Raw genomic sequence first — 14,547 nt, 5'->3', positions numbered from 1 at the left:
TTTACACTTTAATAAAACATGATGAGGACAGTAGCATTCAGAGTAGCAAGTTCCCAAGTAGGCACTTAGACCCCTTCTGGAGGGTCAGTTGGTGCAGTTAGTTTTCACTACCTGCTGTAGCAGAAAACCCTTTCAAAGATGGTTCAGCATCATTTGTATTTTTCAGTCTAAAATGTCTACCATCTATCTTACTTAAAATGCCAAAGGACGAAGAAATAAGATTAACATTCTCCCAGGAGACAACTATGAGAAAAAAATAGTTTCACCTACTTGCACAATAAACCATATTTTAATTAGAGTTTGGGTTAATTCATTTTCCTCCACTTGGGACAAAAAAGATGAAACATTATCAGTGGCATGAAAATACTAGAGAAGGCTGAAGATTGAATAAAACCTGATACTTAGCCTGAATAAAACTCAAGCCAATTGTAAATTTCTTTCATGTTTCCACCTCCTTCTTTTAGTATTGATTCAAAAGTTCTTAATGACAAAAGGAAATTTCCCTCTTTTGAGAAATACAGAGAAAGAGACACTCATTGTACAAAGGCTTCATGTCATTTTCTCTAGGGTTTTTTTGATGTTCCTACTCTCTAGTTCATAACAAGGATTTACAGCTTAAAGAACATCAAAAGGAAAGGTTTCAGACAGTGTCCTAAAATAGACTTTAAAAAAAAAATCCCACAAAGCTATGTCTTGGTGCTTCTAAAACTTATTTTAAACATTTTGGAAAGGAGATGTGTTTTAGAAGTCCTGGAAGCCTATCACATTCCATTTTTTAATAGTCTTTTACTTGAAACTGTAACTTTAAATTCTGTAGTTGGCACGTATCTTCCAAGCAGCTGAATATGTGATTTAAATGGAAGTAAAACTGCCTGACTTAAATTGGCCAGAAATTTTAAAGAATGCTTCATTTGAGGGGAAAAGGGGATTTTGAGAAGGCACTTATTTCTTTGATCAGTGTTCTTTCAAAACAAATGTAAAAGTCATTTTTAAAGACTAAGAAATCAGAGATAGCAAATAAGTTTACATCACTCCTAGAGCAGAGAAACTTAACATCTAATTCCCCAAAGAAGAGATAGATCTGTAGTAGAAGCAGTAAGAAACCCTGGAAAAGTTCCAGAAATAATTCAGTAAATTAACCACCATTACCTTTTTTAGATCTGGCCATTCTTTTGGTAGAATATGACTATGGATGTCAATTTTCATCTCCACAGGATCAGAGGAGAAGCACGTAAAGAAGAAAGAAGTTTTGGTATCAAGAGATCTCCATAAAAACCATGGAGTTAATTGATTTACGTTGCCCCTTCTGGCACCAGTCAGTAGGCCTACTCGGCTCCGTCTAGGTCCACTGGAGCTGCCCTATTAAAGTTCAGAATTCTGTTTATTTGTCAACTTGTCTTTGAGTCATCAACTCTTTGGTAATCGGGACTCTGGGTACTAAATTTAAAAATAAAATAAAGGACTGTACTAAACCTCATAAGGTCAAATGTACTGCTGGGTGCTTTTTTTTCCAACAGGTCCAAAATTGGCTAATACTTGTTTTTAAATATTTCAATTGTTTTCAAGATATACATAGTAAAAAATAAAATAGGACACGGTTAAAAATCAAATAGTACAGAGGGTTTTTAAAAAACAATAGATCACTGACTCACTTTTCATTGGTTTCATTTCTCAGAAGCAACCAATTTTAATGCTTTTGCTTTTTGTTCAGCTATTTACCTTTATGTCTTTAAACAATATTGATCAATTGGCTTGTTCATGAAGATTTAGCATGTTGAAAAGTTGTGGGTGAAGTTTCACCTTTACTTTTACCTTTTTATTATTATTTTTAAAAGTTTTATTTGTTTAAGTAATCTCTACACCTAATGTGGGGCTTGAACTCAAGATTGCAAGAGTCTCATGCTGTTCTGACTGAGCCAGCCAGATGTCTCTACCTTTACTGTTAAATCAGAGAAAGAGCCCATCCTTCAAACATGTTATTTCTTCCATTGTCTTTTTCTTTCATATGTTCACTCATGCATTTAACATTTATTGAGAACTGCTATGTGCTAAGGATATAAGGTTGAATGAGGTAAAATAACGCACATGTTGTAATAGATGATTGTATGCTGCCTAAGTACAGGGGAAAGAACGAAGTAGCCATTCCGCTGGGAGTTGTCAAAGCAGTTGGGAGAGGGTTTCCACTGGAGCAGAAAGTGGGGCTCATGGTCATGCCTCTAAAGAGAACCTAGAACAAAGCAGCCCTTTGTTATTCTATGTTAACCTTTCCTATTCCTGGAAAGCTCGAAATATTCAAGGACCTGGGGTCCCTGACACAGCCTTGAAACTCCTTTGGGATGCTTCCTTCATTTCAGTCTCCACAGCACAGGGACTAAGTCATGGCCTTCCTACTAGGCTATTCAACTAGATTCCAGATAAACTGTAACAAATACTCTTTTCAACTAGAATCTGGGTAAATTATAACAAGTTAAACTAGATTCTGGATAAATTATAACAAACATTCTTTTCAGTGCTGCTCAGTTTGAAAAAAAAATACAGGAATCCTCAAGATCATTTTTAAAAAGTTCAATGAGCTGAAACTGAGTAAGTGAGCCTTAAATCAACCTGGAGGCACATGCTAATACCCAAAGGAAGCACTTTTTGAGCACTATGGCTCAGGCACTGTTCCAAGCATTTTACTCATATCAGTTCATTTATTCCTTGTAACAGTCCTATGAAAGAGGAACTATTATCAATATCCATTTTATAGAAGAGGAAACTGAAGCACAGAGAAGTTAGGTAACTTGTCCATGGTCACACCATAAGTGATAGAGACAGAACTTGAACCCTGGAAGTGTAGAGTCAGAGTTCTAGAACTTTGAGGATAAATATACCACAGATTAATAGGATATTATACCATGAGTTGTACAAAACTGAGACCCCTTCATTAAACTAGAATTCTTGAAGGGGATAGACCCCTAGCAAATAAATATACTAGAAGTAAAAAATCCACTGGTCAACAAAGGGAGTCTGTAAGGACATCTATTTCCATGATGAGAAAAAAAGGAAGAAAAAGAAGAGAATAACAGTTTTCTTTGATAATTTCTTTGAGAAGTATTATCCAAACACAGGTACTGAAGGTTTATTTTTATTTTTATTTTTTATGTTTATTCATCTTGAGAGAGAGTGAGAGAGAAAAAGCATAAACCAGGGAGAGGCAGAGAGAGAGGGAGAGGGAGAATCCTGAGCAGGCTCTGGGCTGTCAGTGCAGAGCCTGATGCAGGGCTTAAGCTCACAAACTATGAGATCATGACCTGAGCCAAAATCAAGAGTTGGGTGCTCAACCAAGGCACCCCTGAAGGTTTTAATTAAAGTGGTACCAGGTTGGTAATCTTTGACTACTCTATTTCTACTCATGCCCAGAAAGAGAAAATGGAGATCTTTCCTGAAGGAGAGCATATCAGCTTAGTCCCTTCAGTATTGCCACAGAATAAGGCCAAGAATATACTGGCTCATAGTATAAAATTATACACATGTGAGGAAAAAAGCCACCATAAGGGAATGTCCACAGAAATAATAAATAATAGATTTAAGCCTCCAAGGACATATATATTGGAATTGTTAAGCATAGGATATGTTTATTATATATGAAATGTTTTTTAAAAAATGAGAGACTATCAAATGATTGACCAAATTTGAAAACGGACAAAATAGGGACACCTTGTGGTTCAGTCAGTTACTCTGACTCTTGATTTCGGCTCAGGTCATGGTCTCATGGTTTGTGGGTTCAAGCCCCACATCAGGCTCTGTGCTGCCAGTGCAGAGCCTACTTGGGATTCTCTCTCTCCCTCTCTCCCTCTCTCTGCCCCTCCCCTGCTCCTGCTCTTTCTCTTTCTCTCTCTCAAAATAAATACATAAATAAGCATTAAAAAAAGGGACAAAATAAAACTTCTGTAAATTGAAACATAATAATTTCAGTAAAAAACTCAGTGGGTGGATTAAACAGTAAAATAGACATAATTGAATGGAGAATTAATGAATGGGAAGAGAGACTTGTGCAGAGACATGAGGGGACTGAGCATATTTAAGAATATCACAGAGTACAGGGGCGCCTGGGTGGCTTGGTCGGTTGAGCGTCCGACTTTGGCTCAGGTCATGATCTCACAGTCCGTGAGTTCGAGCCCCGCGTCGGGCTCTGTGCTGGCAGCTCGGAGCCTGGAGCCTGTTTCAGATTCTGTGTCTCCCTCTCTCTCTGCCCCTCCCCTGTCCATGCTCTGTCTCTCTCTGTCTCAAAAATAAAAAATAAACGTTAAAAAAAAATTAAAAAAAGAATATCACAGAGTACAAAGGATAGAGTAAGAAAGTCTAAAAGGAGTCTGACAAAAGTGCTAAAAGAGAGGAGAGAGACGTTGGAGGATGTGGGTTTGGCTTTTGTATTTGTCCAACAAGGCTGAGAATGGCAGAACGGACTCCATGCAAATCAACAGAGGTGAAAGAGGAGCTAAGGGAAGTCTTCCCAAGCTAGTCACAAGCTCCCGTATTTATTGAGCATACCTTTAGGGAAACAATGAGCAATACATTGGTGGGCTACGTGCCAGTAAGAACGTATAGAAAATGTGCAGAAAAACGAGTTAAGACAGGATAAAATATTCCATGTGATAACATGGCCTAAGGAATTTATGAGTATAAGCAGGACCTAACACGTAGATATATATTACTAGTTAAGCAAAGTGAGTGCCACCTGGAAATACATTAACTAGATAAGCAAAGCATGGCCTCTGTTTTCAGCAAGACCAGAGGCTGTTTTCTGCTGTTTTTGCAATGCATTCCCTATAATCTCCTAACCCAGGACATGTCTACTTGATTTCCCACAGGAGGAGAGATAACACAAGAGATAATAGCTGAGAATTTTCCAGAACTGATGAGCCAACAGATCCAAGAACCAAAAATTATCAAAAACTAATCAAGAAAGATTAATAGAAAGAATTTCATTTCTAGAAACCTTGTAGTGAAACTACAAAACACTAATAATAAAGGTTAGATCCTATGAACTGCTATAGAGAGAATTAACGCCTTAAAAACTCAGCAATTAGACTGACAGCCAACTTCTCGCAATGATGGGAGCCATAAGACAATAGAAAATATAGTCAAAAGGCTGATATACGTGAACTGTCAACCTGGAATCATCTACTTTGTAAAATTTAATTTTAACGATGAGGGAGAAATAAACATATCTTCAGGTTAAAACTGAGTTTGCTACCAACAGACCTTCTCTTAAGGAATTCCGAATGATGTACTTTGGAAAGGAGGGAAAAAGACTCTGGCAATATAAGAATAAGTGGGAAGGTGAGAAACTTGTAATCATATAAGTAAATCTAAATAATATTAAATATTTAAAATAATGCCAGTAGTAACAATGATAATGTCTTCATTTCAGAGTTCTATTACTTGCAAAAGTTTGTCCAATCATACTTTTGGCTTTCTCTCCAAGGTATGCTTTCCTGCCAGCAAATCTCCTAATTTTAACATCTTTTGCAATATGGATAGGCTGAAAATTTCCTAAATCACCCAGTCCTGATTCCTTTTTTCTTACTAGTTTGTTTGTTTGTTTGTTTGTTTTTTTAGAGAAAGAGAGAACGTGAGTGGCAGAGCATGAGAAAATCTTAAGCAGCCTCCATGCTCAGCATGGAACCCAACATAGGGTTTGATCCCACAACCCTGGATCCCACAACCCTGGAATCATGATCTGAGCCAAAGTCAAGAGTCAGATTCTCAACTGAAAGCCATCCAGGTGCCCCTCTTACTAGTTTTTCAATCTGTCTTTTTCTTCTTGCATTTTACCATAAGTACCAAGAAGGAACCAGGTAGAACCTTTAACATGCTTGGAAATTTCCTCAGCCGAATATCTCCTTTATAAATCATAACTTATAAATTCTTATTTCTACACAACTGTAGAACACACAATTGACTTACGTTTTCTGCCACTGTATAACAAGGATCACCTTTTCTTCACTTTCTACGATGCTCCTCATTTCCTCTGAGCCCTCACCATATTTCTGTCAATGATCTATTTATGATGGTTTACATATTATCTTACATAATATAGGCTTTCTCTACCATAGTCCTCATTTCTTTCTGGGATTCACTGGCAGAATCATTTACATTCACATTTCTATTAACAGTGCATTCAAGACAATTTAGGATTTTTTTCTATTGCATACCTCAAATCTCTTCCAGTGTCTACCCCTTACTCAGTTCCAAAGCCACTTTCACATTTTGTTGTATTTGTTACCCTCTTTTTGAAAACTATATCAGTTTTCAATTGCTGCTGTAACAAAGATTACATCCTTTGTGGTTTAAACCAACACAAATTTATTCTCTTATAGTTTTGGAAATCAGATGTCTAAAAGGGCTGTGTTCCTGCTGAGGGTTCTAGAAAAGAATCTTTCCTTGCTTTATCTGCCTTCTAGACATTGTCTGTATCCTTGGTTCAGATCCCATCCTCCATCTTCAAAGCCAGCCAGGTAGCATCTTGCAGTCCTTCTCTCAGTTTCTGTCATCACAGTTTTTGACTCTAACCCTTTTATCTCCCTCGTATAAAGATTCATGTGGGCTCTGATGGGTAATCCGGGGTAATCCACTACGGGCTGCCTGCTGTGCGCTCACCTGCACCCCTTTGTGACCACGCCTTGCAAAATTGAAGAAATCAAGGAGTTTCTGCTCACAGCCAGACAAAAGGATGCCAAGTCCGTCAAGATCAAGAGAAATAAGGATAATGTGAAGTTTAAAGTCCGATGCAGAGGACAGCTTTACGCTTTGGTCATCACAGACAAAGAGTAGGCAGAGAAACTGAAACAGTCCCTGCCCCCAGGTTTGGCAGTAAAGAAGCTGAAATGAACCCTGCACACTGATTTGAACTGTATTAAAATTTTAAAAATTCTTAAAAAAAAAATCACATAATTACATTGGACTCACCCAGATAACCTAGGATGATTTCCCCATCTTAAAATCCTTAACACCATCACATTTTCAAAGTCCTTTTAGCCATATAAAGTAGCATTTTCACAGGTTCTGGGAATAGGACATGGAAACTTTTGAGTGGGGAGCATTATTCAGCCTACCACAATCAGGCATGCTAAAATTTCAAAAGTAACTGCTAAAAGAATATACACAGAGTATACAACTTTCAACCCCATTAAGTGGAAACCGGAATAAGAAAAAAAATCAATTTAAAGATACTTTATTTCTTTAAACATTTTTTTTAATGTTTATTTTTGAGAGAGAAGGAGACAGAGCACAAGTAGGGGAGGGGCAGAAAAAGAGGGAGACACAGAATCTGAAGGCTCCAGGCTGTCAGCACAGAGCCTGATGTGGGGCTCAAACCCATGAACCGCAAGATCATGACCTGAGCCAAAGTCAGGCGCTTAACTGACTGAGTCATCCAGGTACCTCCCCACCACCCCAAATCAATTTAAAAGAAGGCAATAGAGAGGAAAAAAGAAACAAAAAGTAGGCAAATAGCACAAAATAAATTTCAGAAATAACCAAATCCAGCTAAGTGTTGTTTATCAGAAACATATTTAAATTACAAGGATAGAGACAGTTTGAAAGTAAAAAGGAAAGAGAAAATAAGCAAATTCTAACCAAAAGAAAATCATGACAGCCATGTCTGTCGTAAATACTTCGCATTAGTCCAAATCAAAGAGAGTACAATACAATACAAAAAGCATTGTTAAGGCAAAGGAGGATCACTATAATAAAAGGCTCAGCTAATACAAAGCCATAATAATTCTAAATTTGGCATACCAGATTGCCTCAAAATATGCAATGCCCACAACATGTATTGCAAATGTATATTTATTTGAAAAATCTTCCAACACATGTCTCTCAATTATTGGTAAGTCAAATAAAAATTATCTACAGGGAGCTGCAGAGAAAGAGCCCAATGCTGGGAAGCCACTAAAGAAACTCAAAAGCTTTTCACAAGAGAAAGAGAAAGAGAACATGTTAAACTCCCGCCTGCCCATAGAACTTGAAGCCATTTTACCACAGGGTCATTTAATTAGCATTTGTCCTGTAGTCCTAACATTTCTTCTCCCTCTCTGCTTTGGTCCTACTGGGGAAGGAGATCAAGCTCAGGGAGGAGGAGAAATGCCAGTTGGGAAAGGCGAAGAAAGACTCATGTGCCTGTCTTCAGGGGGAGAAGCCTAACCTTTCAATGAGGGTTGAAGAGATTATCAATATATTTCAGTGAGTATTTTAACCTTTCCAGCTAAGACTGGGTTTGCAATTTAAAATGATCTTAGGGGCGCCTGGGTGGCTTGGTCGGTTGGGCGGCCGACTTCGGCTCAGGTCATGATCTCACGGTCTGTGAGTTCGAGCCCCGCGTCAGGCTCTGGGCTGACAGCTCAGAGCCTGGAGCCTGTTTCGGATTCTGTGTCTCCCTCTCCCTCTGCCCCTCCCCTGTTCATGCTCTGTCTCTTTCTGTCTCAAAAATAAATAAACGTTAAAAAAAATTTTTTTTTTAAATAAAAAATAAAAAAAAAAATAAAATGATCTTAAGAATGTTTATTACCTAAAAGTGAGTAAGTTGCATAGGTTTTCATCCAGAGGGAGGAGGAAGACTGCTTTCACCAAGCAGTATTAAAGGGAAAGTGGAAATGTAAAAATGATGCATATGTAACGACATCCATTGAGTTCTGTGTGTTTGGTGTACCTATAACAGAAGAAGAGGGCAATGCTTTTATTTTTGCTTATAAAGACAGGCAAGGTTTTGGATAAATGGGCAAGAGGTTGTAGGGTCCTCAAGCAAACACATTATACCCTCTCATTTCCCACTACGGTACTGAGGAAAGTAACAACAAAAAGGAAAATTGTATAAGATCTCATCTTCACATTTAAGAAAATGAATTATAAATCAGATGAGCTTTATACTCATTTATATTGGCATTCCTTCGTGGAAAGAGGCAAGAGATCCTTAAATTATTCACTACTGGATTATATACAAATAAAAAAAAATGGCTTAGACTAAGTCTAGGTAGCTCCTTTCTCCTGGCCCTAATCTGATGGCTATGAATCAGCTTAAATACCAAGGTTTGACTCCTGACTACTGCTTATCAGTTGGATGGTCTTGGGGAAGTTACAAGGTCTCTGTCAAATAAGGGTGATAACAGAATTGATCTCATAGAGTTATTGTAAGTGTTAACTTGAGTAATATAAAACTACCAGCTATGAATTACACCATGACACCTAATCCAATTATTTTTTAGTTTGCCATATGCAAAGACTGGCAGTAAGTCTGATATTAGTCAATTTGAGGGAGCTTACTCCCCCTTTTCTAGATTATATAAGAACCTTGGGTTTATGTGATCCATTACTATGGGATAGGGGTGTGCCCTCTACTGTGGTCACCATGATTATGTTTCTCCTTGGGCAGGCCTGTGTGTTCCACTTGAAGGTGGACAGCTCCACTGGTTGAAAGGACCACTCCTCTCCCCCACTCCCCCCCCCCCCGCCATCAATAAACCAACAAGTCTTTTTATTCTAATCCCATTGCATCTTCCAACCTTGTTCTCTTCTCTCCAGTCTCACTTTGAGGCCCTCACAATTTCTCTCAGGATTGTTTAATTGCCCACTAATGGTTCTGGCTCCAGTCTTGGCCCACTGTTATCCATCCCCAGCACTCTTGACCAGCATGATCTTTCTAAAACACAAAACAATCACTTCTCCTTCAGTGTAACACTTGTCATGGTTTATCACTGCTAAGTCCAAGCATGCATGGGAAACAAAGCCCTGGGTAATTCTCCACCTCTTCTGTCTCTGTGCTTGGCCACTGTGCCCTGTGTTCCAGCCACAGAGAATATCCGTGCCTCCCTAAATATGATATATTTCCCTTTTACTCTTTTTTTTTTACGGCTTCTTTGACCTCTAATGCTTGGAATAACCTTTCCCTGTCCTTCCTGCCAAATGTACATCTATCCATCACTGAACATTTAGCTGAAACATCACCTCCTCTATGAAGCCTTTCCTGACAATACCCATCTCCAAATGGCAAAAAGGGACTACCTCCTCCTGGAAGAGTTAGCTGGGGGAATGAGTAGGAATGACCCTGACAAAGCTGTGAATGATTTTAAGCTCATCTTCAAGGATACCAGAATCCCCTTCTACTACCTTTTCCCTGGCTTCTAGCTTTTGGCACCGAGAGACCTCTTTATCTCTTTCTCTTCCTTATCAATCTTGCTACTTGGAAAAGAGCTAGTTTCAATCTTTTGCACTTGAGTTTGAATTTGTTTACATCCAAACACTGTTGAATTAATGAATTTCTGAATAAACATCATGGGGCCAGGGACCATGTTTGTCTTGTCTGTTACATCCCTAGTGAAAAACAGCTGAGGAGGTGCTTGTGATGCTTAATTTTATCTGTCACCTTGGCTAGGCCACGGTCTCTAGATATTTGGTTGAACACTATTCTAGATGTTTCTGTGAAGGTTTTTTGGGGGGGAGGGGGTATAGGATTAACATTTGAATGAATAGACTTTGAGAAAAGCAGATCTGCAATATGGATAGGCCTCCTCCACTCATTTGAAGATCTTAATCTAAAAATGCTGACCTCTCCACATGAAGAGGGAATTCTGCCAGCCTTCAGTTTCTAATTGCAGTGTCAACTCTTCCCTGGGTCTCCAACCTGTCAGCCTGCCTTACAGATTTGCAGCTTGTCATCCTCCACAATTGCATGAAGTAATTCCTTAAAATAAGTCTTTCTATCTATACATATTTTATTGGTTCTATTTATCTGGAAACTTTGACTAATATAGTGTTTTATAAATGTTTCATAAATACCCAACAACAAACTAAATAATAAATAAGTAAATAAACATGAATATGTGGATAAAATATCTTTTTCAGGAACATTTCTATCTAAACCTCATATGAAACTTTTATGTGAAAAAATTAACCTTTACTCAATATCATGCAGCAACAGGTGCCTTTCTTAGTATTTCTGTGAGTGCTGTGGCCCTTTTTGTATTTGGAAGACTGGGTATTCAAGAGTGAAAACAGAAGCCAACTCTTGGATATTGAGTTTTAAAAGCCTTGGTTACCTCCAGTGATTGATAGAAAGATTGAGCCATAAACTTTGGAAATTTAGAGGATCCAGGGTTGAGGTCAAATTTCCTTCTGACTAAGTAAAGACCTCCCAGACAAGAAAGAGGGGAGTCAGGAAGGAGAGACAAGTGTTACTGTGGGTCCCTGAGGAGGACATACTTATGTCCTGCCTTCCATGGCCAAGCCTGGGGGTTGAGTGGTAGAAGAAACTCTAGATAGGTCATGAGATCTTCATCTGTAGTAGAAGGGATCTGTGACTTCATTCCCAAGCATTGCCTAGGAGGATGGCAAAGATACATGGTTGAAATGTACCCAGACAGATTCAGCTTCAGAGCCCTTACAGACTAAGGGGGGCCTTGGGTAATGGTTTAGAGCATGGACTATAGCATGACTTATAAAACTTTGTTTCCTTAAGGGGTGTCTGGGTGGCTCAGTTGGTTAAGCATCTGACTTCAACTCAGGTCACGATCTCATGGTTCGTGAGTTCAAGACCTGCATCGGGCTCTGTGCTGACAGCTCAAAGCCTGGAGCCTGCTTTAGATTCTGTGTCTCCCTCTCTCTCTGCTCTTCCCTCACTCATGTTCTCTCTCTCTCTGTCTTTCTCTCTCAAAAATAAATGAACATTTTTTAAAAATTTTAAAAAAGGTTTGTTTCCTTGAGCAAATAACTAATTTCCTATGTACTCATCTTCCCATACATAAAATAGGAGATTAACAGATCCTACCTTGGGCTGTTGTAAGAATCAAATGAGTTAAGACATGGAAGGCATATAAAACAATGCTTAGCACAGAGTAAGTGGCACGTAGGGTTAGTCATTGTTTTTCGTAGTATTGTTATCATACAGGCCTGCCAGAATTTAGACAAAACCTCAAAGAAAGTGTGTGAGCAAGAGAAATACTGACGTAATTGAGATTGTTTCTGCCATCTGATGGCATAAAGACCTGTATTAACAGTTGAGAGGTATTACAGAAAATTAGAGACAATTACATTTTATATACATTTGTACAATGAGACATCTGAAATTCTTGCAAGCTCAACTAGGAATTCCAGGTATTATTATATGGTAGGGAGATTTTTTGGGGGGATGTTAGGATTGATAATCCCACCATGTATAAGTCATATCAATGAATGTGAGCCACTTGAGGAAACATGGAGCAATGGAGATCAGAGTATAGGTGGAGGGTTCATTTACTGCAGGGGAGGGAGCATGGAGTGTTGAGGACCAGGGAACAGGTGGAGGGTTAACTCAGGGGACAGGAAGTGATGGAGACTAGGAGGAATGTTAGCTTAGGAGAGGAGGGATTGTCTCTCTTTAGAGGGTGAAGGGGAAGATGTGAGGGGACCATGATGTGTTGCACTGAAGGTAATCAACTCTCAAGAGTTATTGGTATCTATGGTCTTTTTGAGGTAGGAAGTAAGGTCATCCACCGAGATAGGGTTAGAGACTTAAAAAGAAAGGAAAGAAAGGAATAGTTTTAAAATGGCATTTGAGTTGCTTGCTAGGTAGTGAAGAGCAGCATTGGGGCTACACTGTAGTTGGATTTTAAGAATGTTTGACGAACAACCACTTGAAAACACACAAAGGAATTTCTAGTCTAGACAAAAATGCAGCTGGGGCTGCTGGGTGGCTCAGGCAGTTAAGCTAAGTGTCGGAGTCTTGACTTCAGCTCAGGTCATGATCTCATGGTTTGTGAGTTTGAGCCTTGCATCAGCCTCTGCGCTGACAGCACAGAGCCTGCTTGGGATTCTGTCTCTCTCACTCTCTGCCCCTCCTCTGCTTGCTCTCTCTCTCTCAAAATAAATAAAAATAAACTTAAAAAACAGAAGAAAAGACAGCCAAGTTCACATTATGATTCTGTTAGAATAGTGATATTCTGAATAACTTATGTCTACATTTTCAAACATTTTATAGTGAAGTTATAATATTCTGGTTATTGGAAATGTGTATAAAAACATATTTAGGGGCACCTTGGTGTCTCAGTCCATTGAGCATCCGACTTCTGCTCAGGTCATGATTTAAACAGTTCATGGGTTCAAGCCCCACATCAGACTTGGCACTGACAGCTCAGAGCCTGGAGCCTGCTTCAGATTCTCTGTCTCCCTCTTTCTCTGCCCCTTCCCTGCTCCAGCTCTTGCTCTTTTAAATAACTAACTAACTAACTAACTAACTAAATAAATAAATAAATGTCATAAACTCTGGGTCTGGAGTTCTCTCTTGTCCAGCAAGAGAGCAGATACAGGATTGAAATGCGAGAGAGGCTAATGTCCAGGAGGAGATAAGAACCCCGATTAAGGGTTCTTGCTCCGTTTTTATTAGGATCAGAAGGCTTACAAGCATGATGGACTTGCACAAAGAGACAATAAAATCAGGAACATTAAGTCTTGGGCATGAAAGAAAGGGGGTTTTGAAGATATAAGGTGTTAAGCGTTTGGGTCAATACAAAACCAAGTCCTGGTGCTAGGCAGATGGTTGTTTACTGCAGGCGTGAGGCACCACATCTGTTTATCTTAGCTAGCCTAGGGGACAAGACAGAGCATGCTACCTCAAGGTCAACAAGTCACCTTTCTTTTGCTAATTAGCTCCTCTCTGGGCAACTTCGCCCTGCTGAGGTCTATAGCCCTGTTTACCTGTTTACCAATTTTGGTCCTTCCTTCCTGTGAAAGCAGCTTTCTATGATTGTACTAAGTTGGGTGGCTTTCCTGCCCTGAATACCTAATCTTGTTTACCTAATTTTGGATGCTTCCATCCTGAGATTTCCTATTTCTAGACCTTTGTCCTGTTTACCTAATATGTTTTACCCTATTTTGGATGAGTACATCCTGTGACTTTCTATTTCTTTACGCCTTGTTAACCCATCAGTGCAAGCTCAGGGAATTCCTAAGCTTATTCCCCACAAATAAACATATATACACACACACACACACACACATACATACATATATATATTTATATATATATATATATATATATATATATATATATATATATATATTTATTTAAAAAGAATGTATGAAGTGTCACATTGTCAGTGTTCTCAAAAGTCACTATATCTGGTGTCATCTTTGGCTATGAATCATAATGGTTTGTCTTCTCCAAGCAATTTTCTTTTCTAATGAAGTATACAGTTGACAGATATTATATTGTTTTCAGACATACAGCATAGTGCTTTGACAATTCTATATGTTACATAGTGCTCACCACAATAAGTGTAGTTACCATTTGTCACCATACAAAGTTATTACAATGCTATTGACGACATTCAGTAATATCTAATATATAATATACAAGTCAATGTATGATATTATTGACTGTACTGTGCCTTTCATCGACTTATTTATCTTATAACTGGAAGTTTGTATCTCTTAATTCCCTTTACCTATTTTATCATAGGTTAATCTGATATTCTTGTTTCACTATGATAACCTAGATATGATACAGCCTACTTGTTCGTTCCAATGATTGAG

General features: G+C 38.6%; 1 protein-coding gene, 1 long non-coding RNA gene and 1 pseudogene across 4 annotated transcripts in view; 2 read left to right on the top strand and 1 right to left on the bottom strand.

Annotated features, from left to right (window-relative positions):
* ACMSD (aminocarboxymuconate semialdehyde decarboxylase) overlaps window positions 1-1,206 on the bottom strand; it is a 55,257-nt gene extending 54,051 nt beyond the window's left edge. The window contains exon 1 of the mRNA XM_042948531.1: window positions 1,150-1,206. Within this exon, the coding sequence (XP_042804465.1) occupies window positions 1,150-1,206 (57 nt within the window). The remainder of the gene's footprint in view (window positions 1-1,149) is intronic.
* Window positions 1-1,459, top strand: part of LOC122225838 — a 65,065-nt gene extending 63,606 nt beyond the window's left edge. For all 3 annotated transcript variants that reach the window (XR_006205417.1, XR_006205418.1, XR_006205415.1), the window contains one exon: window positions 1,215-1,459. This is a non-coding gene — a long non-coding RNA (uncharacterized LOC122225838). The remainder of the gene's footprint in view (window positions 1-1,214) is intronic.
* A 5,156-nt stretch (window positions 1,460-6,615) lies between these two features.
* LOC122225989 lies at window positions 6,616-6,876 on the top strand (annotated as a pseudogene).
* Window positions 6,877-14,547: the final 7,671 nt, after the last annotated feature.

The sequence above is a fragment of the Panthera leo genome, chromosome C1 (assembly GCF_018350215.1).
Source record: "Panthera leo isolate Ple1 chromosome C1, P.leo_Ple1_pat1.1, whole genome shotgun sequence".
Classification (NCBI taxonomy): Eukaryota; Metazoa; Chordata; class Mammalia; order Carnivora; family Felidae; genus Panthera; species Panthera leo.
The sequence above is the reverse complement of the archived record's forward strand: the minus strand, read 5'-3'. Positions and strand labels throughout refer to the sequence as shown.